This window comes from Delphinapterus leucas, chromosome 3 (genome assembly GCF_059928025.1).
Source record: "Delphinapterus leucas isolate spDelLeu-1000000601 "Yukka" chromosome 3, BTC_Dleu_Yukka2, whole genome shotgun sequence".
Taxonomy (NCBI): Eukaryota; Metazoa; Chordata; class Mammalia; order Artiodactyla; family Monodontidae; genus Delphinapterus; species Delphinapterus leucas.
This window is the reverse complement of record NC_143131.1, coordinates 111,738,936-111,765,215: the sequence shown is the minus strand read 5'-3', so window position 1 is coordinate 111,765,215 and position 26,280 is coordinate 111,738,936. Positions and strand designations below refer to the sequence as shown.

Below are 26,280 nucleotides of genomic sequence, written 5' to 3'. Positions count from 1 at the left end.
CTCTTAACATTTCATCATCTTTTAAGGCACAGTGCAAATACCATTGCCTTAAGTTTTGCTTGATTCCCTACCCCAATAGTGACTTATCTCCTTTGAATCCCTGTATCGCTTTGTATCTCTCTAATATTTGTTATGCAGCTAACTATGGGACTGTAGCAGGCTGGATGACTTTGAGCACAATCAGTGAAGACTCACTAGTAGAATAAAGACTGTGTTATACTATTTTATTGTATATCTCTAAGAATTAAAATAATAATCCAATTTAAGATTTTACTAAAAAAATTAACACTAATTCCTTAATATCATCACATATTCTAGTCGGTGTTCAAATTTCCTCAATTACAGTTTTTGTTTTGTTTTAACAGTTTGTCTGAATTAGGATCCAAATAGGGTTCATACATTTTATTGCGTTGATGTGTGTCTCAGCCCTCTTTTCTTTCTGTCTTTTTGTTTTTGTTCCTATACAATTGGTTTGTTAAAGAAACCAAGCCTTTGCCCTATGAGATTTCTCATAGTCTGGACTTTGCTGATTACACCCCTGTGGTTTCATGTAATATGTTTTTCTGTCCACAGTTTTTCCTGTAAATTGGTAATTACCTCTAGAAGCTTGCTCCGATTCAGGCTTGAATGTTTTTTTTTTTCAATGGGAAGAGTACTTCATAGGTAGAGTTGTGTACTTCCTATGTATTCTTAAACCCTCAGTCTGGCTTCTCATCCTAGCATGCCAGTGAAATTGCTCTTATCAGGGCCACCTGTGACTTGTACATTGACAAATTGTATAATCATTGCTTACTCCTTTACCTCTTTCTCTACTTGACATTGTTAACCATTGTCTCCTTGATACTGTTTTCTTTTCCTTGATTTTTATGACTGTCCCTTTCCTGCCTTTCTTACTACTAGCTGCTTCTTTGCAGACTCTTAATTCTCTGCTAATCATATTGATATTTATGAATTTCCACCTTGACCACCTCTTTTCACTCTTCCTGGTGATTTCTTCCATTTTTGTTGCTGTAGCTACCATCCTTAAGTGTTTTAAACTCACCAGAACTCTTTGATCCAACTGAATATCCCTGTTTAGATTGTCCAATAGGTACTCTGTTTTAGTTAGGAGAGCGACACATACCTAACTGAAGCAAAAAGAAGAATTTTTTGGAAACATACGGGTATCCTATGAATTCTCAGAAAGGCAACCAAGCCATAGGAGGACAGCTGGAACTCAGGAACAGCTAGACCCAGGGACTCCATATGTGGTCAGGAGTATCTCTTTATGTCTCACAAGATACTCTTTTTTTTTTTTCACACAAGATACTCTTTGTGTGTTCAGTTAGTTCTTTCTTGCTGCAGGTCAGTTTTTAACACTTACTAATATCTTTTGAGTTTTAAATCTTATAGCTTCTGCCATCAGAGAGACTGACCTGATTCTCAGTCTCAAATCTCAGGAAAGGGACTCGTTAGGTTATAGGTCCAGCTCTGGACCACAGCTCTGGCTAGCGGGCTACATCCCAGAAAGAAGAGGAGTAAAGGGCACTCTAAAACATAGTTGTCCAGCTCATTCATTCCATGGCTATTTAGCGCACCCACACAGAGTCCTACTTTTCTTATATATATTAAATATTTTCTTTAACATAATCTCACTATCTCTATATACCAGCAAACACTCTCATCTCTTCTATGGAAACAACCCAAATTCATACCTACTTACCACATCCAGAGGTCATTGTTCTCTGAGTCCAGATTCTAAAGGTGATGCTCTTTGTTAATCAGGCCTAGCTATGCTTTGTCACATGTTTGAAAATTGTGGACTAAATACTGAATTTAACCATCCCCAGCATAACTGATACACAGTGGTAGGAAAAAAAAATAGCTAAAACTCTTATGAGGCGAGGGAAGAGGAAGGTATCATTGTTCTGAAACTTAACACCGTATCTTGCTGGACAGGTACAGTAGAAGGTAAATGATAGAACCAGCAAATTGCATGGGCCTTCATTTGTTGACTTACTTCCTTGCAAATGGAGTGAGTTCTTTGGCAGCCAAATGAAGATTTTCAATTCTGTCCACTAGAAAGATTTTCCTTTTCTGACACTTAGAGGACATTTGAAAGAAAGGAGAGGGCAGTTCTGTGTTACCTTAGCACAAGGGTTGACACACTAAGGTTAGTAGGCCCAATGCTGCCTGCTTTTGTATGTCCTGAGAGCTAAGAATGGTTTTTACATTTTTTTAAAATGGTGGGAAAAAGTCAAAAGAAGAATATTTTGTGGTATGTGAGAATTATAGGAAACTCAAAATTCAGTGTCCATGAATAAAGTTTTATTGGAGCACAGACAGCACACCCATCTGTTTATGTATTGTATGTAGGTGCTTTTGCTGATACAGTGGCAGAGTTAAGTAGTCCTAACTTTATGGCCTGTGAAGCCTAAAATATTTACTGTGTGGCTTTAAAACAGTTTGTCAACTTTTGTCTTAGCAGATCAAATGGCCCTTAGTGGATATTTGAGTCTGACGATTGCCTTAGGGTTGAGCAGTTAGTTACAAGGTCCTATTTACTATGGTGGTTGTTAGGGGATTTTTTGTTTGAGTGTGTGTGTGTGTGTGTGTGTGTGTGTGTGTATGTGTATGTATATATATACATATCTCTGTGTGTATGTATAAATGTGGGTATACATGTGTGTATACATATGTGTGTGTGTACATACCCATTTACATATACATATAGAGATATAAATAAAACAGGTGGAGTCTGCATATTGGCCTAGCTTTAGTTAAGGATTCAGACTTTATCTGTCAACTGTACCCTGAAGGTAGGATCACACTATAGGTTACATTGTAACATGGTTGCTCTTAGTACAGCTATGTGAATGGGGGAGAGAATTTTGAGGAAAGCTGGGGGTGAGTGAGGTGAGAGTAGAAGATGATCAAATAGTCCCTGTAAGTGTTGATTCTGCTACTTCTCAATCCCCTCACCCTTAAATTCTGCTATTTTCCTTGCCTTGGAGGATGTACCACTATCATTGTTTTTTCTAGAAACCTGCAAGTTGTCCTTGATTCCTCCATTTTACATCTCACATCTGTCGGGCCCCAAGATTCTACCTCCTTAACATCTTTGAATCCAAACCCTTTATCTACATTATCAACACTCCTACTATTACTGCCTTAATCTAGGCTTTCATTTCTTACCTGGGTTACTGCAACAGTCTTCTCATTTGTTTCCTTATAATCTACTTCATCCTGTACCAAAGTGATTTTTTTTCCCCTCTAAACTGCAAATTCACTTCTCTTAGAACTCCTTAGTAATGTTGTATTTTCTGTAGTATTTTTCTAACTGGGCATTCTTGTACATTAATGAGTTTTATGTAACTTCTAAAGGACTGCTTTATAGCCAAGTAATCCCTTGGGAGTTTGTTGCTGTGTTTAGATTTTGTTTATTATTGTGTTTGTGCCAACTTATAAAGCATTGTACTGATGATGCTCAGACAGGGAAAGATGGTGAGTTAAATTAGATCATGTCATGGTATATGTTAGTATAGGCAGGCCAAACCCCGGCTTAGGATTTAGTATCATATTTTCACTGTGAGATGTATCTGGTAGATCCCATCTTGTAATTAATCAACGTGAAACAGTTTGTTTGCAGTGTGCGTGTTTTATTCCAAACTTCAGCAGTGATTATACTAGATACACATTTAATGTAGTTTTCATTAAGGTACTGAACCACAAATGAACAAGAAAGATTGCCAGAGTTAACAAGTGGGCCTCTTTAAAACTGACATTTAAGGACCGCTAGCTGGTATGGTAGTATATATAAGGTTGTATTTCCCTAAATTAGCAAATAAACATTTGCAGTTATTAAATCTGTTTAGTTTTACATATTTATAAGCATTTTATGCACTACTGTTATTGAAGTCAAATTACAGAAGTGGTTTAAAAATATAGAACTATGAGAATTCCCTGGTGGTCCAGTGGTTAGGACTCTGCGCTCTCACTGACAAGGGCCCAGGTTCAATCCCTTGTTGGTGAACTAAGATCCCACAAGCCACGCGGCACAGCCGAAAAAAGAAATTGTGTGTGTGTGTGTGTGTGTATAAAACTAGACCTGAGACTACATATTTCCAGGATTGAATACATCATTGGTCTAGTTTATGTAAAACAACATAATCTGTTACATTAGCATTTTATTTATTTAATTTATTTATTTTGCCTGCACTGCGTGGCATGCAGGATCCTAGTTCCCTGACCAGGGATGGAACCCGTGCCCCCTGCAGTGGAAGCATGGAGTCCCAGCCACTGGACCACCAGGGAAGTCCCACATTAGTGTTACTTAAATTTTTGTTTTGTATTTAATTTTTTAATGTTGTTTTAGTGTTATGGTTACATAAGAGCTATATAACATAATGAGTTCATACCTAATTTTATATCCATACCAGATTCTTAATATTATAATTTTTAAAAGGTCATCACTCAATATCTGGGATATATTAATTTTCTCTGGAAAGGTATCCTATGTCTTTCAGATTTCAGAAACAAACCCACAGGTCTAGTCTGATCCCATGTATTTCAACAGTCTTACCTTTCATTTTGTACTCCCCCAACCCTATTTTCCAACTACTCTTGATCTATCTCTGTTCCCTGGGTGTATGCTGTGTTCTCTCTTCAGGGCTGTCCCACATGGTATTCTTTCTGCTCAGAACTAACTTCCCTCCCTTCCTCTTCTTCCTTCCCTTCCCTCCTCCTGTCCTCCTGCCACCTTTCTGTAGTTGGTCTAGCTGCAACCAAATCTTGGAGATGATGGGTAATTTTTATTTTTATATCCTTAGCCTTAGTGCAGTGTGTGACACAACATATGCCCTGGTTAACTACAGTATTAACGTTGTACCATATATATAATATTGGTCTATACTGAAGAGACAGATTTTAAAATCAGAGTTATAAAGCCTTCAGAATCTTCTGAGTTCTGTTTAAATATGTTACAAGTCTGAATTAGAAAATATTTTGACAATAGGTTTACTCTTATCACTTTATAAATTGATTTTTCAAAGTAAATATTCTCTCTGCCATAATAACTCATTTAATATATAAATTTGTATTCCGTGATTAAAGAGCAATAGCCTTAAATGACCTTAACTACCTTTTAAAGCAATATGCTTATTTACATTTTAATAGAACCTTATTAACAAGAAGTTAGGGTAATTAGGATAGGGGCTAATTTAAGTTCACAAGCCTTGAGTATATGCCTTCTTCATTCAGTACATTAGCGTTTTCTCTCTAACCTTTTTTGTAATATTCTAAGACACTAAATCTATTTTAGGAAACCCAGATACTTTATTATCACTTGTCTTCCACATATGCAGATGAAGATGAAATTAATCAGAAATAATTCCTTTTTAGTGTAAACTCTAAAGAACCTTTGCTGTGTAATGCTTTTTAACTTTTGTTTAATTTGCTATATGCATTTTAAGTAATAAAATTGCCTTTATTTTGCCTTTTTGACGTGTGTTATTTTCTCTTGGCTTCCTCAGGTACTATAAATGAAAGCAGTCTTGAAGTACTCTTTTGAACAGATCATTTCTTTCTGGGTGTTGTTACTGAAACACTCAGTTTTTATACCGTCTCAGTTTGCCAAGTATGATTATGAGATTTTACAGTCTAGCACTTGTATTTGGTGAACATTTGAGAGTGTAGGTTTTAAGTAAAAATAGAAATTGATCATTTCTGTACAAGTTTTTTTTTCTTGTACATATGTTGTTTTTTTTCTTTTAGATAAACTCTTTTAGAGAAATTGCTTTAAAAACAACCGAATTCATTTAGTATCAATATTAATGCTTTATTGGGTTGATAATATATTGAACGCAGGAAATGAGGTAGTAAATGAGATAACCCCTAGTAAATGAGAGAACCTCTACTTTCTAACCAAGTTGTGAAGTTCGTTAGTTTACTCATTTAAGTGATTTTCTACTAGGTTATGTTCTAGGTATGCAATGCTGGAAAACAAGCACGTTCCCTGATTATTATCTTAATTGTGATCAGGTACTCTGAAGGAAGCAGGAATTGTCTACATGAATTTTTTTAAGCTGGAAAGAGCGCCACAGTTCAAGAAGCCTAAAAAAGGCCCTTGGTGGGAGCTGGGAGGGGAGGGCAGTGAGATATAAAATAAATCTGATGAGATAGGCAGGAGTCACATCAGTAGGAAGTCAAATTCTGGCTTTGAAGGCCATGTTAAGTACCTTAAAGTTTATCCTAAGGCAAGTGGAAAGCTTACTAAAATTTTTAAAGCAGGGGTTGAGTGAAATTATCTGGTTTGTGTTTTAAAAAGATCACTTAAAAAAAAAATCACTTTAGGGTTTTCCTGGGGTTTGTGTTTTAAAAAGATCACTTAAAAAAAAATCACTTTAGGGCTTTCCTGGTGGTGTAGTGGTTAAGAATCCGCCTGCCAATGCAGGGGACACGGGTTCGAGCCCTGATTCGGGAAGATCCCACATGCTGCGGAGCAACTAAGCCCGTGTGCCACAACTACTGAGCCTGCTCTCTAGAGCCCGTGAGCCACAACTACTGAAGCCCGTGCGCCTAGAGCCCATGCTCTGCAACAAGAGAAGCCACAGCAGTGAGAAGCCCGCGCACCACAACAAAGAGTAGCCCCCGCTCGCCACAAGTAGAGAAAGCCCACGCGCAGCAACGAAGACCCAACACAGCCAAAAATAAATAAACAAATAAAATAAATTTATTTTTTTTAAAAAAAGATCACTTTAGCTGCTGTATGAAATATGGATTAGAGAGAGATGAGGGGAACTAGGAGTCCCAATTAGAAGGCTGTAGCATTTGTCCAAGTCTGAGGTCAAATGATGGCTTGTTTTGAACAGTGGCAGTGGAGAAGGACGGGAACTGATAAATTCAAAACATATTTTGGAGGCCATGGTTATGGAGTGGATGTGGAGAGAGGTTGAAGGGAGGGTTCAGCAAGAGCAGGTCGTTGGTAGGATGAGGATCACTGGAGCAGAAGTTGTTGGCGGTAGGGAAAAGAGATCAAGAAATCAATTTTGGATGTATTAAGATTGATATTCCTCAGTCAAAGGACATGATCAAACAGGCTTGATGTGGAGTATATTTTGGTATTTGTAGTATAGACATATAGATGGTATTTTAAGCCATGAGAATGTAGGGAAAGAATGTAGACTTAATCAGAGTTTGAATAAGACCCGCGGCTGAGTGCAGAGGAGCACCAATTTTTAAGTCTGGTAGATAGAATGGGAGAAGCCAGAGGTGCTAGGAAAACTGGGAGGGCTGGGGTTATAGAAGCCAAAAGTATATTAAGGAGCCATTAGTGGCTGAATATGTTGAACAGTAGGTCAACTAAAATGATAGTGTCTGTTGAATTTAGCAACTTGCAAATCAGTGTGATCTTGGCAAAGGAGTGGAGTGTGGGAAGTTGGAAACAATGTTGGGAGGTTGGAAACAATGTGGAATAGTGATTGGATATATTTTGGAAAGCAGTTTGTGTATATCAATTAAAATTGAAGATGCTCATTCCCTGCAACCTGGCAATTCCACTTGTAGGTGTCTCTTCCAGGAAAACTCTCACTCACTGGTACAAAGAGAAGTGTATAAAAATGATCATTACAGGGACTTCCCTCGTGGCATAGTGGTTAAGAATCCGCCTGCCATTGCAGGGGACACGGGTTTGAGCCCTGGTCCGGGAAGATCCCACATGCCGCAGAGCAACTAAGCCCGTGCACCACAACTATTGAGTCTGCGCTCTAGAGCCTCCAAGCCACAACTACTGAGCCCATGTGCCACAACTACTGAAGCCCGCATGCCTAGAGCCCATGCTCTGCGACAAGAGTAGCCACCATAATGAGAAGCCCGTGCACCACAACGAAGAGTAGCCCCTGCTCTCTGCAACTAGAGAAAGCCCGCGCACAGCAACAAAGACCCAACGCAGCCATAAATAAATAAATAAATAAAGTAAATTTATATAAAAAAAAAAGATAATTACAACATTGTTTGTAGTGGCAGAGAAAGGGGAAACTACCTAAATATCCATCATCTGGAGAGTGGATAAGTAAATTGTGTGGATACACAGTAGTGAAAATAAATGAACTACAGCAACATGTATCATGATGGATTAACCTCAACATAGTGCTGAGAATTTAAAAGGCTCAGAGTCTTTAAAGTGTACCCTTTTTAAAGGTTGAAAAATATGCAGAACAATTCAATGTCTTACTTAGGGATACACACATATATAGTAAAAGTATACACCAAAATCAGAATAGTGGCTATCTCTTGAAGGGGAAGGGAGCACAGGAGATGTGATCCAGGAGGGGTACACAGTAGCCTTCCACTATATTGGCAATGCTACATTTCCCAAGGTGGTTCATGGGTAACACAAGTGTTCACTATATTGCTCCTTACACCTTTTTGTGTTACTTTTTATCAAACAAATGGTTGCAGAGAGAGTGGGGAATCACCAAGAGTCCTTTTGGCTGTGAAGGAGAATAGAGGAGAGATAGAGTGATAGCTGGAGAGATCTATGGGATCAGGGAAGACTTTTTTTTTTTTTTTTAAAGAAGAATATATTTGAATGATGATGGAAGGGATTCATTAAAGAGAGAAAAGTTGAAGTTGCTGGAGAGAAGGCAGTAACTGATAAAGGTCTAGGAGAAGATAGCAAAATGGGCATAATTGTTCTTTGATAGAGAGATGCTTTTTCTTTTTTAGCCAGAGGAAAGAAGAGAATGGATGCAATGTTAATAGTTTGAAAGTTGATAGTTGATTTCTCTCTGGTCTTTATCTTTGTAATCTTTGTCCAGTAAGATAAGGTCATTTGTGGAATGGAAGCTAGGAGGAAGAGTCATAGAACTCCATGAAAATACTTGTGTGGAATAGGAAAGAGCATTCGTCAGAGAAGGATAGTAAATTTCCGGGAAACTTTGAGGGCCTAGTTGAAAGTGATTCATGAAACATGATTATGAGAAATTAGATAATGTATAAAGATATAATGAAGAAAGCAAAAATGGTATGGAATTATCTTTGCTTTCATGTTTTTTACTACCTTTTTTTTTTCTTGGTCACACAGCACAGCATGTGGGATCTTAGTTCCCCAACTGGAATCAAACAACCCCCCCCCCCCACCTCCCCACTGGAAGCACAGAGCCCTAACCACTGGACTGCCAGGGAAGCCCCTTTACTATGTTATTTTAAACCTGAAGGCTATAGAAATCTCATGACTAACTTTGGGTGAAAGGTCCTTTTATGCAAAACACCATTTTGGGACCTGATGTTCTGTTATTGTTGGCTTTGATCTCCAGGTGTACAACTTCTGTTTGCCTACCTTGTAGGAACTGACCTCTTCAGACTCTCATGGGTAGAGAAATCCTGCCAAATGAGGCCAAGAGGGATTTCTCTACCTATAAGGCTTTTTGCTTTAAGATAGTGTATTTTAAAGTTACAGTTTAATAGCAGTTGTAATAAACTGGATTCTAAAATAATTGAAATCTTAGCTTAAGTCTCATTTTGACTTTTGGAGTGTAAATCATTTAATAATCTGGTAGCTGAATGGCTTCATTTTTCAGTAGGATAGTTCTAAGATACTAATTGAAAAAAAACCATTGTAACAGGTTCTGAACACTTGAAAGGGGCAAGTTAAAGGTCACATTTTACTCTTTAAACTATTTTTGAAGTTTTAAATTTTAAAAGGTTATAAAACTAATACATGTTTTTATTAAAAGGATTATAGGAGATGAATTTCTGGTTCATTGGGAATGCACACTTTTTTTTGAACTGTGAGTACTGTAATTTTTTTTATTGTGATATATGCATAACAAAATTTATCATTTCAGTCATTTTAAATGTACAGTTCAGTGGCCTTATTTACATTCACAGTGTTGTGCAGCCATCACCATTGTCCATTTCCAGAACTTTTTCATCATCCTAAACAGAAGTTCCATACCCATTAAACGGTAATTCCCTATTCCCTCTTATGCCCAGCCCCTTGCAACCGCCATTCTACTTTCTATCTCTGTCAGTTTGCCTTTTCTGCATACCTCATGTAAGTGACTGCTTCATCCATGGTAGCATGTGTCAGGATTTCATTCCTTTTTAAGGCTGAACTATATTTCTTTTATGTGTATACCACATTTTGTTTGTCCATTCATCTGTTGGTGAACACTTGGGTTGCTTCCACCTCTTGACTGTTGTGGATAACGGTGCTATGAACATGGTGTGTACAACTCCCTGTTTGAGTTCCTGCTTTCATTGGCCATATATACATAAGAGTAAAATAGCTGGGTCATAGGGTAATTCTATGTTATACTCTTAGAGTGACCATCAAACTGTTTTCCACAGCAGCTGCACCATTTTACATTTTTACCAGCACTGCACAAGTATTCTAATTTCTCCATATTTTTGCCAACACTTTTTTTGTTTGTTTTTTTAAATTTTAATTTGTTGATAATAGCCATCCTGATGGGTGTGATGTTGTATCTCTTAGTTTTGATTTGCATTTCTCTAATGACTAATGATGTTTAGCATCTTTTCATGTGTTTATCGGCCATTTGTATATTTTCCTTGGAGAAAAACTTATTCAAATCCTTTTCCCATTTTTTGACTGAGTTGTTTGTCTTGGCATTCTTGTGGAAAATCTGTTACAAATGTGAGGTATAGGGACTTCCCTGGTGGTCCAGTGGTTAAGACTCTGCTTCCACTGCAGGGGGCGTGGGTTCGACCCCTGGTCAGTGAACTACAATGCCACATGAGGCGTGATGCAGCCAGGAAAAAAAAAAAAGTGAGGTATATTTCTGGACTCCCAGTTCTCTTTTCTTGATCTATAGGTTTGTAGTAAGTTTTGAAATTGGGAAGTGTGTGTCTTCCAGCTTTGTTCTTTTGCAAGGTTGTTTTGACTGTTCTGGATCCTTTGAATTTCCATGTAAATTTTAGTATCAACTTGTCACTTTCTGTGAAGAAGTCAGCTGGGATATTGATAGGGATTCTGTAGAAACTGTAGATCAATTAAGGGAGTATTTTCATCTTAATAAGTTTTCCATTCTGTGAATAGGATTGTTTCCATTTATTTAGGTCTTTAATTACTTTCAGTAATGTTTTGTAGTTTTCAGAGTGTAAATTTTGCTGTTCTTCTGTTAAATTTTTTTCTAAGTATTTTATTCCTTTTGATGATATTGTAAATGGAATTGTTTTCTTAATTTCATTTTTGCTTTGTTTATAGCTACTGTACAGAAATACAATCCTTTTTTGTGTGTGTATCGATCTTGTATCATGCAACGTTGTTGAACTCGTTTATTAGCTCTAACAGATTTTCAGTGGATTCTTCATGGTTTTCTATGTACAACATCATCATTTTACTTTTCCTTTCAAGCTCAGCTATCTTTTATTTCTATTTCTTGCCTAATTGACTGACTAGAACCTCCATACAGTATTGAATAGAAGTGGTGAAAGGACATCCTTGTCTTGTTCTTGATCTTAGGGGAAAAGTATTCAGTCCCTCACCATTAAATATGATAGCTGTGTTTTCCTTGTAGATGCACTTTATTAGCTTGAGGAAATTCCCTTCTCTTTTTTTTTTTTTTTTTTTTTTTTTTTTTGCGGTACACGGGCCTCTCACTGTTGCAGCCTCTCTCGTTGTGGAGCACGGGTTCCAGACGCGAAGGCTCAGCGGCCATGGCTCACGGGCCCAGCTGCTCCGCGGCATGTGGGATCTTCCCCGACCAGGGCAGGAACCTGTGTCCCCTGCATTGGCAGGCGGACTCTCAACCACTGCGCCACCAGGGAAGCCCCCTTCTCTTTTATTCATAGTTGTTGAGTGTTTTTGTCAAGAAGGGATGTTGCAACTTGTCAGATGCATTTTCTCCATCCGTTGAGATGGTCATTTGGTTTTTGTCCTATATTCTGTTGTTATGGTGTATTACTTTAATTGATTTTTGGATGTTAAGCCAATCCTGCATTCCTCACTTAGTCATGGTGTACAGTCCTTTGTAATATTGCTGGATTTGGTTTGTTAATATTTTGTTGAGGATTTTTATGTATATGTAATAAGCTTTTTATTGATCTGTAGGTTTTTTTCTTGTAATGTCTTTGTCTTTGTCTGGTTCTCATATCAGGGTACTATTGCCCTTACAAAATGAATTGGAAGGAGTTTCCTCCTTTTTCCATTGTTTGGGAAGAGTTTGTGAAGGATTAGTGTTAATTCTTCTTTAAACGTTCGTTAGAATTCAGCAATGAAGCCATGCAGTTCTGAGCTTTTATTTATAGGCAGTTTTTGGACTATTAATTCAGTCTCTTCACTTGTTATGGGTCTATTCAGGCTTCCTGTTACTTCTTTTTTTTTTCCCTAAATAAATTTATTATTTATTTATTTATGGCTGGATTGGGTCTTTGTTGCTGCGCGTGGGCTCTCTCTAGTTGCGGTGAGCAGGGGCTGCTCTTCGTTGCAGTGCGTGGGCTTCTCACTGTGGTGGCTTCTCTTGTTGGGAAGCATAGGCTTCGGTAGTTGTGGCACACGGGCTTAGTTGCTCCACAGCGTGTGGGATCTTCCTGGACCAGGGATCGAACCTGTGTCCCCTGCATTAGCAGGCGGATTCTTAACCACTGTGCCACCAGGGAAGTCCCCCCTTTATTCTTGTATAGTGGGTTTTATTTATTTATTATGTTAGCTGTTTGCTGTATTTGGTTACAAGTGAGGTGTTTACTTTTTTAAAAAAAAATATTTATTTATTTATTTATGGCTGTGTTGGGTCTTCGTTTCTGTGTGAGGGCTTTCTCCAGTTGTGGCAAGCGGGGGCCACTCTTCATCGCGGTGCACGGGCCTCTCACTATTGCGGCCTCTCTTGTTGCGGAGCACAGGCTCCAGACGCGCAGGCTCAGTAGCTGTGGCTCACGGGCCCAGTTGCCCCGCGGCATGTGGGATCTTCCCAGACCAGGCTCGAACCCGTGTCCCCTGCATTGACAAGCAGATTCTCAACCACTGCACCACCAGGGAAGCCCTCTTGTATAGTGTTAAATACTCAACTACATTCAAATAGTTCTCTCATCTAATCCTTACCATCAGATTAGTATGAACACTTTATAATAGACCAAACTGAGGTTTAGGGAGATTATTTGCCTAAATCATATGTCTAGTATGTTATATAATTACAACTAAACATCAGGTATCCCTAATTGTCCCATTTATAAAATTATGGTGCCTCAGCTGTTTACAGCTCAATTGAAGTTTGGAAGTTACATTACTTTGTTAAGGTATTTAAGAAGTTAATAAAGAGGTAATTGCCTATATTGGTTTTGGTTACTAGATGTTTTATGTTTGAGAGTTTTTATTAGCAAGGATACCACTCTACATCAGGATTATCCAGTAGTCTTTGCTTATAACTAAACCACCTGAATCACTACGATTTGAAGAACTGTGTGTTAGGAAATAGAGGGTCATTTTGTGAATTAATACCTTAGCTTCTTTGATATTGATTATGGAGAAATAAGGGAAGACATCCCTTTTTCCCCCAAATATTCTCCCAGTATATAGTTACTGCACATGTACCATATGCTCTGAGTTATTTTTGATGCTCTTCTGAGATTGCTATTCTCTTTTTTTCTTTGCTTTTTTGGCTTCGCCGCACGGCTTGCAGTGTCTTTCCGGATCAGGGATTGAACCTGGGCCCCGGCAGTGAAAGTGCCGAGTGCTAACCATTGGACTGCCAGGAAATTCCCTGAGATTGGTATTCTTAACCTCTCTCTCATTTCCTTCCATTTTCTCCCCAGGAGGTCCCAAAGATCTTCAGAGAAATATAAATGACTGAGAAATAACCGCTTTCAAATTTGTCCAGTTCCGCTATAAATGCAGTTTCACTTGGACAGAGCTGCTAGTAGTGGGTGGATAAGACTTAGAATACCTGCAATGGGTAGCAGAGGCTGCCTATCAAAGCCAGCCCTTTCCTTCCTTTAGTACCTCAGTCCCATGTAGTCCATAGTATAATTCACTTTTAGTCTCTTCAGATACTAGGTAGCTGAGAAGTAAAGATACAGATAGCACATTATCTGTAGCATAGACATTTAAAGTTATTTATTTAGATTGATTTTAGTTAGACCACAGAAATAAAGAATGGAAAACTCCATAGAGGCTAAACAGATTCAGATCAAGGTGAAAGTCAAAAAGCGAGCCAGAGGGACTTCCCTCGTGGTCCAGTGGCTAAGACTCCATGCTCTCAATGCAGGGGGCCCGAGTTTGATCCGTGGTCAGGGAACTAGATACCACATACTGCAACTGAACATCCCACATGCCGCAACTAAGACCCAGGCGTAGCCAAACAAATAAATTAAAAAAAAAAAAAAAGAGCCAGTCAGAAACAAATCAAGAGACTTGGAGAGAGCATTGACAAACTTTGAAAACCACAGTGTGAAGTTTGCATCTTAGATTGAGGAGAGTTTAGGCATGGCCTTCCTGTAGTTTGGGAGTGGTCCTGAAAGAGGAGGCAGACGACTTGAAGGAGGTGGTCAGTAGAATTAGGATGCAGTTTAGCATAAGATTTAGTCCTAACCTTATATTCCTCAGCTAAGATATAGGGCAGGTTGGGAAAGCATAGTTATTACATAATCAAAAGATTATCACTTTAATAGAAAAATGGGCAAAAGATGTAAATAGGCAGTTCACAGGAGAAGAAATATGAATGGCTAAGTAGGACATGAAAAAGATGTGTGGTTTAACTGTCGGAGAAATTGACTAGAAAGCAGTTGACTATGAGCTTTATAAGGTCAAAGACCATGAGTCATTCTCCGTGTTTTATCTCTGGCTCCTAAGACAGTACCTAGACATAGTAGACAGGCTCATGTATTTGTTGAATGAATGAAATAAACAAATAACGTTGGAATAATTTTTTTTTTTTACTTCTTAGATTGGTGGCACAATTAAAAAAGACTCATAATGCCTGGGATTGAAAATGGCATGGTTAAAGGGCAGTTTCATACTCCATTGGGGCGCTGTCAGTTAACACATCTTTTCGAAAAGCAGTTTAGTGATATACGTTAAAATGGTATAGCATATATCCTTTGACTCAGCAATTTTACGTGGAGAAATTTATCTGAAACTGAAATAGTGTGCGGGTGCACATGTGCACACACACACACACACACAATCATTATAATGTTTATCATACTAAATTCTGGATACAACCTAACTATCAGGGGCTTTCTGGCTAAATGAATACTATGCAGTCAATCAAAGAATGAAAATTCATATGTATTGATATGGAACTATGTTCATTACTTATTAAATGAAATAAGAACTGTATGTGTAACAGTTTTCTACACGACTAATGTGCGACTCTTTGCAATATTAAAGGGAAGTTTCACTTCCCTGAAACTATTGGTGACTTCTACTTTCTACTTTACGTTAATCATATTAGAGTTTTTGAGCAAAGAGCGAGTATTACTTGTGTAATTGGAAAAACAGACCCATCAAGGTTTATCTCTTTTGAAAAAGGAAGCCTCTACACTGTTGGTGGGAATGTAAATTGGTATAGCCACTATGAAGAACAGTATGGAGGTTCCTTAAAAAAACTAAAAACAGAGTTACTATATGATCCAGCAATCCCACTCCTAGGCATATGTCTGGAGAAAATTATAATTCAAAAAGATACATACACCCCAGTGTTCATAGCAGCACTATTTACAGTAGCCAGGACATGAAAGCAACCTGAGTGTCCATCACCAGATGAATGGGTAAAGATGATGTGGTATATATACACAATGAAATATTACTCAGCCATCAGAAAGAATGAAATAATGCCATTTGCAGCAACATGGATGGACCTAGAGATTATCATACTAAGTAAAGTAAGTCATCAGAGAAAGACAAATATGATATTGCTTATATGTGGAATCTAAAAAAATGATACAAATGAACTTATTTACAAAACAGAAATAGACTCGCAGACATAGAAACAAACTTATGGTTACCAGAGGGGAAGGGGGGGAGGGATAAATTAGGAGTTTGGGTTTAAAATATACACACTACTATATATAAAATAGGTAACCAGCAAGGACCCACTGTATAGCACAGGGAACTATACTCAGTATCTTGTAGTAACCCATAATGGAAAGGAATCTGAATATATACATATATATATGTGTATAACTGAATCCCTTTGCTGTATACCTGAAACTAACACAATGTTGTAAATAACTATATTTCAATAAAAATTGTTTTAGAAAGGTTTATCTCTGTTGGCAAATACAAAAGTGGAAGACTGTTCCTTATTAACATTTACAAGAACAGCCAAAATATTTACTAGGGACAAGAAAGAAGATTTACTTAAATAGAGAGACATCCTCCATATTATGTGTGAAAACTGGATATTCAGATTTCAGTTTTCTTGTGTTTAGCTTATGAGAATAGTAGTTGGCATATTTTGCTGTTAGTTGAGTTAGTTGTATCTCATTCTTTCTATATACTCAACACCTAACAATTCTACTTCTGAGTTTACCCTAAAGAAATAATGAGGTCATCAGTCATATGGCATACATTGTGTTGCATCTACTTTTCCTCACAAAACAGCATTTATGGAAATTCCTCCAAGGTAACTGGCAATGATCTACCTCATTTGTTTTAAAAAACAATGGTTTATTTAAGCATTTCTTTGTTCTTGGGCATTCAGTTATTTTAAATTGTTTTACCGCTAAAAACAGTGCTGCAGTAAACATCTTCATAGCTTATGGCTGTGCTTTTAATTCTGTGGAATATAGTCCCACGAGTGAGGTTACTGGGCTGAAGGATTTGTCTTTTTTCTGGCTGAGTTTGAAATGTCTTCACCATTTTATAACTGTCATCTTAGAAAAGTACGTGGTTTTTAACTGTTGTTATTAAATAAAACATTCATTTAAAATATTTATTTATTTATTTAAAATTTTATTTATTTATTTAGGCTGGGCCGGGTCTTAGTTGTGGCATGCAGGATCTTTTAGTTGCAGCATGCTGACTCTTAGTTGCGGCATTTATGTGGGATCTAGTTCCCCGACCAGGGATTGAACCCTGACCCCCTGCATTGGGAGCGAGGAGTCTTACCCACTGGACCACCAGGGAAGTCCCAAAACATTTTATTATTGAATTGGTTTTGTTAACTATTAAAATCCCATATATCTTTGGGTTTATTTCTTCCCTCTGTTTTACTGATCAGTTTGTTCATTTCTGTGCACTACCATGCTATTTTGATAATGGTGATGGCTTATAGTAAGTTTTAATCTAGTGTGGCCAATTCTTCTTGTTCTCTCCCCAATGCTAAGTATTTAATAGATGCTTGTTGCATATTAAGTTAATAGTACACTTAATAATAAACATTAAATCTTGCTTTAGATAAATTTTGGATGCCCATTTACTTTAGGGAGCTGAGCTTGGCATGTGGATGTTGTCCCCTCCTAGCAGTGTAATAAATGTAATTTCTTTCTGAAATGTAATAAATTGTGACACACAGGAGTTGAGGAGAATTGGATATCGGTGTGAATTTGGAGACAGGGGTGCACCTTAGTCCTGAGAGAAATACTTTAAGCCCTAGAGAAGAGACAGTTTGATGGTAAATCCCAAGGCTGAAAAATGTTGGAAAGCACCCATAGTGCTCTAATATGTAAATTTTATCACTCTTATCCTTCCATCTTTTATTTTGAAAAATCTCACACCTATAAGAAAAGTATAATATACATCTGTGTACCCTTCACCTAGATTGTTAACATTTTTACTGCCAACATTTAATTGCTGCTGCTGCTACTCTTCCCTCTCCTCTTCCTGACTTTCCCTCCCTCACCCTCTGTCTTTCCCTCCTTCCTTTATCCATCTCTCTCTCTCTGTCTCTCTGTCTGTCTCTCCCACCTTCCACACACATACTATCTATATACATGCTATCTATACATAATGAATATATATTCCAGTGGTCATTGAACCATTTGAGAGTTGGCAAACATGATGACATTTAGCCTGTGTGTTGTGTATGTCCTAAGTAAGAATCAAAGATTTTCTCCTGCATAAACAAATACAGTTATCACATTGCTATGATTATCTGAAATACCAATCATATTAAAAATTTCCCAAGTTTTCCATTAATGACCTTCACAATCATTTTTTCCTTCTCAGATCCAGGGTCTGGGGTATGAAGGATCATGCATTGCATTTAGTTGTGTCCTCTTTCTTTCTTTCTTATTTATTTATTTATGGCTGCATTGGGTCTTCATTGCTGCACGCAGGCTTTCTCTAGTTGTGGCGAGCGGGGGCTACTCTTCGTTGCAGTGTGTAGGCTTCTCATTGCAGTGGCTTCTCGTTGTGGAGCACGGGCTCTAGGTGCTCAGGCTTCAGTAGTGGTGGCATGTGGGCTCAGTAGTTGTGGCATGTGGGCTCAGTAGTTGTGGCTCATAGGCTTAGTTACTCTGCGGCATGTGGGATCTTCCTGGACCAGGAATTGAACCCGTGTCCCTGCATTGGCAGGCGGATTCTTAACCACTGTGCCACCAGGGAAGTCCTGTTGTGTCATCTTGAATGTAGAATATAGACATAATCTCCAGTGCCTGCCCATGTCTGTTTGTCTCTCCTTTTGTTCTCTGACATTGTTTGAAGAGTCCAGGCCAGTTTTGAAGAATGTTTCTCAGTTTAGGTTTGTCTGCTTACTTGTGATTAGATTCAGGTTAAATATTTTTAGCAGGTAGAATACTGAGGTGGTGATATGTCTTTAGTGCATCACATTAGAAGGCACATGATGTCAGTTTGCCCCATTATTGATATAAGTCTGATCACTTGATTATGGGTAGTGTTTACTTCTCTACTTCAAAGATTTTTTTCTTTATACTTGATATTCTGTGGGGGTGATACTGAATATTCCATTGCCTCCCAAATTTTTACCCAATGGTTTTAGCATCCATTGATGTTTTTTGCCTTAATTATTACTTTAGTGGCTGCAGAAAAGCAATTTTTTAATTCTTTCATTTCTCCTACATTTATTAGTTGGCATTCTTCTATGAAGAAGTACATTTGCTCCCTGACTTATTTGTCTTTTAATTTTATTCTTTGCTATTATTCTGCGGATTCAGGGATTTTTCTTTTGTTTTTAAGTATAGTTGATTTACAATATTGTGTTAGTTTCAGGTGTACAGCATAGTGATTCTGGCTTTTTTGAGGATTATATTCCATTATAGATTTTTACAAGATATTGGGTATAGTTCTCGGGGATTCTTTTTTTATTCAATTTGTTATATTCTGTTGCTTGTTCATTGTGATGGCCATGTTTTAAAATTTGACCAGTGAGAGCCCCTTCAAGCTGGATCTTGTGTCCTTTTGATATGTCTCCATCTGTTTTTGAGCATTTTCTTACTGTTACAACAAGATACTTTAGGCTCACTTTTTACTTTCCTTGCTATAACTCTGGAATTCACTATTTCCCCAAGAAGTCCTATTTCATTTTAGCAGGGAATGATATTAGAAAACAAAATTTGGTTGCTGAGGGTGCTTCTTTCTACAATATTGTCACTGCTTCTAGACTCTTTCAGTGGATGGAGCTAGAGACACCATATGTGTGTGTGTGTATATATGTATATGTGTGTATATATACTTAGATATAATTTATTTTATTTTTAATATAAGCATGAGTTCATAGTACTACTTCCTAATCCCCAAAGGTTCTTTTTCTCCTTATTCCACTCTATATTTGTATCTGTTTCCTCATAGTAACGTCCCTGGTTCCCTAAAAGTTTCAGGATGTTTACATTTACTTATTTGTTCAGTCTTGTAGCAATAAAATTACTACACCATTATCTTTACCAGCAACCAACCAACTAAAGTTGCAGATATTTCTTTGCATTTCTTTTTGTCCCTAGGATTTCATTTAAAACTTTTGAATTTTACTGAATTGGGAAGAAATAGAAAATATGAACAGACGAATTACCAGTAATGAAGTTGTATCAATAATTTAAAAAATCCCGGGCTTCCCTGGTGGTGCAGTGGTTGAGAGTCCGCCTGCCGATGCAAGGGACACGGATTCGTGCCCCGGTCCGGGAGGATCCTACATGCCATGGAGCGGCTGGGCCCGTGAGCCATGGCCGCTGAGCCTGTGCGTCTGGAACTGTGCTCCGCAACGGGAGAGGCCACAACAGTGCGAGGCCCGCGTACCGCAAAAAAAATTAAAAAGTCCCAACGAACAAAAGTATAGGACCAGAAGGCTTCACAGGAGGATCCTACCAAACATTTAGAGAAGAGTTAACACCTATCATTCTCAAACTGTTCAAAAAGATTGCAAAGGAAGGAGTATTTCCAAACTCATTCTTTGAGGCCAGCATTACCTTGATACAGACACAGACAACACAAAAAAAGAAAATTACAGACCAGTATCACTGATGAATGTAGATACAAAAATCTTCAACAGAATGTTAGCAAACTGAATTCAATAATACATTAAAAGAATAATACACCATGATCAAGTGGGATTTATGTCAGAGGTTCAAGGGGGTGGTTCCACATCTGAAAACCAGTGTTATACACATTAACAAATTGAAGAATAAAAATTATATGATCATTTCAATAGATGCAGAAAAAGCCTCAGACAGAATTCAGTGTCCATTTATGATAAAAAGCTCTCCGCAAAGTGGGTTTAGAGGGAACATACCTCCACATAATAAAGGCTGTATATGATAAGCCTGCAGCTAACAACATAATGGTGAAAAGCTGAAAGCATTTCCTCTAAGATCAGGAACAAGATAAGGATGTCTACTTTTGCCATTTTTATTCACCATAGTATTGGAAGTTCTAGCCACAGCAAACAGGTAAGAAGAAGAAATGAATCCAAATTGGAAAAGAAGAAGTAAAAACTGTCACTGTTTGCAGGTGACATGATACTATAAATAGAAAATTCTAAAGACATCACCGAAAAACTACTAGAGCTCATCAGTGAATTCGGTAAAGGTGCAGGATAAAAAATTATTATACAGAAATCTGTTGCATTTCTATACAGTAACAATGAACTATGAAAATAATCCTATTTACAATTGCATCAAAAAGAATAAAATACCTAGGAGTAAACCTAACTAAGGAGGTAAAGGATCTGTATTTGGAAAACTATAAGACACTGATGAAAGAAATTGAAGATGATACAAATAGATGGAAAGAGATAACATGTTCATGAATTAGAAGAATTAATGTTATTAAAATGACCATACCACCCAAGGCAATGTACAGATTCAATGCAATCTCTATCAAAATACAAGTGGCACTTTTCACAGAACTAGAACAAATAATTTTAAAATTTGTATGGAAATAGAAAAGACCTTGAATGGCCAAAACAGTCTTGAGAAAGAAGAACAAAGCTATACGTATCATGTTCCCTGATTTCAAACCATACCACAAATCTACAGCTATCAAAACAGTATGGTACTGGCACAAAAACAGACACATAGATCAGTGGAACAGAACAGAGAGCTCAGAAATGAACTCATACGTACAAGAGCAATTAAACTATGACAAAGGAGACAAGAATATACAATGAGGGAAATATAGCCTCTTCAGTAAATGGTGTTGGGAAAACTGGACAGCTATATGCAAAAGAGTCAAACTGGACTACTCTCTAACACCATGTACAAAAATAAATTCAAAATGAATTAAAGACTTAAATGTAAGACCTGAAACCATAAAACTCCTAGAAGAAAACATAGTATGCTCTTTGACATTGGTCTCAGTAATATTTTTTGATATATTCCCTCAGGCAAGGGAAACAAAAGCAAAAATAAACAAATGGGACTGTGTCAAACTAGAAAGCTTTTGCACAGTGAAGGAAATGATCAACAAAATGAAAAGGCCGCCTACTGAGTGGGAGAAGATATTTCCAAATGCTCTGTCAGATAAGTGGTTAATATCCAAAATGTAAAAGAACTCATACAGCTCAACATAAAAAACACAAACAGCCCAATTGAAAAGTGGCCAGAGGATGTGTAGACATTTTTCCAAGGAAAACATTATAGATGGCCAAGAGGCACAGGAGAGATACTCAGCATGGTTAATCATCAGGGAAATGCACATCAAAACCACAATGAGATGTCACCTCACACACAATAGCCATTATCAAAAGAAAACAAAAAGTGTTGGGGAGGATGTAGAGGAAAGAGAACCCTTGTGCACTGTTGGTGGCAATGTAAATTGGTGCAGCCACTAAGGAAAACAATATGGAGATTCCTCAAAAAATTAAAAATAGAACTGCCATATGATCCAGCAATTCCACTCCTGGGTATTTACCTGAAGAAAACAAAAACACTTGAGATATGTGCACCCTTATGTTCATTGCAGCATTATTTACAATAGCCAAGATATGGAAGCAACTGAAGTTCCCATCAGTAGATGAATGGATAAAGAAGATGTGATCTATAAATATTTATAATGGAAAATTACTCAGCCATAACAAAGAATGAAATTGTGCAATTTGCAACAATATGGATGGACCTAGAAGGTATTATGCTAAGTGAAATAAATTAGAGAAAGACAAATACTGTATGATTTCACTTATATGTGGAATCTTAAAAAACAAACAAACAACAAAGCAGAAACAGAGTTTTAGATACAGAGAACAAACAGGTGGTTGCCAGAGGGAAGGGATTGGGGGGAAGGAAAGAAACAGGTGAGGGAGATTAAGAGGTACAAACTCCAGCTGCAAAGTAAATGAGTCAAGGGTTTGAAATATACAGTGTGGAGAATATGGTCATAACTATGTACTATCTTTGTATGGTGACATATTTTAGCTAGATTCATTGTGGTGATCAGTTTCAAATGTTATAGAAATATCAAATCACTATGTTGTGTAACAGGAACTAACATAGTGTTGGAGGTCAATTATACTTCAAAAACAAACTCAGAAAAAGAGATCTGACTTGTGGTTACCAGAGATGGGGGGGTTGGGGTCAGGGTCCGGGTAATCGGATGAAGGCAGTCAAAAGGTACACACTTCCAGTTATAAATAAGTACTAGGGAGGTACTGTACAACATGATTAATAAAATTAACAGTGCTGTATGTTTTATATGAAAGTTGAGAGTAAATCATTAGTTATCACAAGAAAAATAATTTTTTTCTATTTCTTTAATTCTGTATCTATATGAGATGATGGATGTTCACTAAACTTACTGTTATGATCACTTCATGATATATATCAAATCATTATACTGTACACCTTAAACTTGTACAGTGCTGTATATTAATTATACCTCAGTAAAACGGGAAGAAAAAATTTGTCATTAATATATCAACTTAAAATAAGTACCGGATGGGTACTTAAACAATGTACCTTAAGTAATTAAAAATCTTAGATGGAGAACCTCCTTTCTACTTGCTAATTTTCTTTTAAAAATTTTTTTATCTAGTAGTCACATATTGTTGTGATACACCAATTTGTTATTTTTTACTGAATCCTGTTTCAGTACAGTTGCAGATGTCCTGAGGAATATCGTTTTGCCTCTACAAACAGAGATATACTTCAAATTGAGTCATACTTAAATTTCATAATAATTTTAGGGCAGCTCAAGTGGAATTACCGGAATTACTGCTTTGGGGAAAACTTTATTTTAGGCAGAGATACTGATGTTGAAAGACACAGGAGAAAAAAATAGAACTGACATATTAGATGTGAAAGTAAGTCAAATCAGAAAAAAATTAGAGAATAAGAGCTACAACTAGAATGTTAGTTCTTATAAGCTTATATAGTTCTATATAAGTTATTGTTCTATAAGCTTATAGTTCTATAAGCTTATAGAACTTAATATTAGTTCTTATAATCATTTAATTTCATTATGAGCTTCTTGGCAGCCTTGTTTAAAAGAGGAAGTATTCAGTGTGATGACTTATTGTTTAAGAAAAGGTTTTTTATTATTGAATTATAGGAGGAATTTTGTTGTGGGAATCATCCGTTTCTGAAGTAAATGTTCACGTGTTTCTTGCATGATTATTTTAGTGCTGTTGAATACATAAAATTAAATCATAGTTTAAATAAGGCATTTCTGTTGTTTTCTGATCTTTCAAGAATTAAATTTAGGGAAACATAAGGAAATCGGTCGTTAACATAGACCTAACAGATACAGATAAGTTTGTATGTTGCAGCACCATAGCCCTAGAGGTCTATTTGAAACCTGACTGTTGGTGATATACAATTATTAGTTGGTTCAGGTGTGCTGGAGGATAATAAATGTTCTTTGTTTTTATTTTTGAGTACCAAAGTGTAGATGTTTTATGGTATTTATTAAAGAAAGAATCAAATACTTTTTGTGGTTCTGATGGGAGACCAAAGCAAGCACACACTATTTCCATAACCTCAAAATAGTTTATATTCTTTTATAAATTTATTAGAAAATTGTGCATATAAGAAAGAACTTGAATACACATTTGGACACTTAGAACATTTTTTAAAACACTAAATTGCTTTATTTGCATGATACTAAACAGTGCAAATCAGGATGTTTTATCTTTGAATGTTTATTTGTACTTATAAAAGTCCTCAAGAATATATTGGTTTTGCTGTCCATTCTCATTTTATGATTATAGTTTCCCCCAGTCTTGATTGACTTTAATTTTCTGATTTGATTTGATTTATGAACCATAAGGCTGGAAATACTCTACAGTATAACCTGTTTTTTCCCTTTGGCCTCCAACAGGACTTTCAAAACAAAACAAAACATAACCAGCACAGATGATTAAATCTATCTCCTGGGAAGAGTGTGTTGACAACATTTTTCATTATCTATTTAACCAAAATTCCCGCTGCTATAAATAAACTATTTTCCTTGGTTTGTTCTTAGTGACAACAGTATGACAACATTCTGTCATGATTTTAGAAATGACACCCTCATTTACCCTTTCTCCCAAAAGACTTTTTCTTTTTCCATACAATTTCGACTACTGTTACTAACCCAAGTTAATTTTAGATTCTATTGCTGAAAGCCTCAGTTTTGCCATTTATTGAGGTGCTAATTGAAATATTAATGTATTTAGAGCAGAAATGTCGTTTTTTAGGGAATCTAGAGCAACAGCAAAGCTGAGGTCAAACTGCCATAAGGATGGACACCAAGGAAGCTGTGTTTGGGACAAAAAGAAATCAAGATAAGGTAGATGCAAAGTAGAGAAAAGCACTGGACCCTGGGGGGAGAGGGTGGTAGGTGGGAGTGGGTTGTATGCCTCTAATGGCAAAGAATAGCTAGATTTCTGAAGAGGAAACCACAGAAGGCTTATAGGAAATATTAAGAATTATGGGTTTAAGTACTACTTTCCCTCTGAATATAGAAGTTTTAGTTGACTTTTAGCTAGCAGAACATTTAAAAATTCATAAGGTTAAGTATTTCAGTGGGGTGGACCCTAATATTCCGGGCTAATGTTTCCTGTCTGGATAGTTGTGGAAGACACTGTTGGTTTAGTTGATAAAACCGTTGCCAAAACCCAACTTCAGTACTAATGCCTGTTATTACTTGAAAGTTGAAAGGGAATCTCCGATTGAAGCGTTAAAGTGACAAAATGAGTACAGAACATTTAATTTTTCCTTTTCTTCTTGTGATGTAAAGGTTGTGTTTCTCTTCATAGCAACATGAACCGTGAAGACCGGAATGTGCTGCGTATGAAAGAACGGGAAAGGCGGAATCAAGAAATTCAGCAGGGGGACGACGCCTTCCCACCTAGCTCTCCTCTCTTTGCTGAGCCATACAAAGTTGTAAGTTGTCTGTTGAATGTTTTTTCCCCTGTAACATAACATTTTTTGCTTTTAAAATTTTTAAACTTGAGTTTTTATATTAGAGTTATTATGTTACACCTTTTAACAGTTTTTCCTTTTCTCATAATAGAATATACCTTTTTGATGTAAACTTTTCATTGCAGTATAACATACTATAGAAAAGTACACAAAGTAAGTGTTACAAATGAAAGAATTTTCACCACATGAGCATCCTCACATAATTAGTACCCAAATCAAGAACTACAGCATCACTAGTACCCTAATGTCATCCTCACAACCCCCCACCCCTACCCCCATTGCTACCCTATACTCTTGAAATATGGTCTGGAGTAGCTCAAACATTCATATCTGTATTACTGGCTCTACCACTAACCCTGAGCAGGCATTTCACCTTTCTGAGCCTTGAATTAAATTAAAAGTTTGTGAATCACTGTGCATTGTCTGCTGTTTCCTTGGCTGTTTGGGTATAACATCAAAGACAAATATTTCATAGATTCTTTTGTTTCTCCCTATTTCTTGCCATTTGCTTACTTAGTTTACTAAGTTTCAGTGATTATTAGTAAGTTTGAATAA

The 26,280-nt window shown here is 37.0% G+C and overlaps 1 protein-coding gene across 8 annotated transcripts in view; it reads left to right on the top strand.

The window, feature by feature from the left end:
* Nucleotides 1-26,280, top strand: part of AFF4 (ALF transcription elongation factor 4) — a 92,973-nt gene that overhangs the window by 4,375 nt on the left and 62,318 nt on the right. For 5 of the 8 annotated variants that reach the window (XM_089909312.1, XM_022588788.3, XM_089909314.1 and 2 more), the window contains exons 2-3: nucleotides 24,999-25,090; nucleotides 25,560-25,686. In XM_089909312.1, coding sequence (XP_089765438.1) covers nucleotides 25,564-25,686 — 123 coding nt within the window. In that variant the 5' untranslated portion in view covers nucleotides 24,999-25,090; nucleotides 25,560-25,563. Of the gene's footprint in view, nucleotides 1-19,836; nucleotides 22,452-24,998; nucleotides 25,091-25,540; nucleotides 25,687-26,280 lie in introns of all 8 variants that reach the window. The other 3 variants (XM_089909311.1, XM_089909310.1, XM_022588787.3) reach the window with 3 other exon arrangements.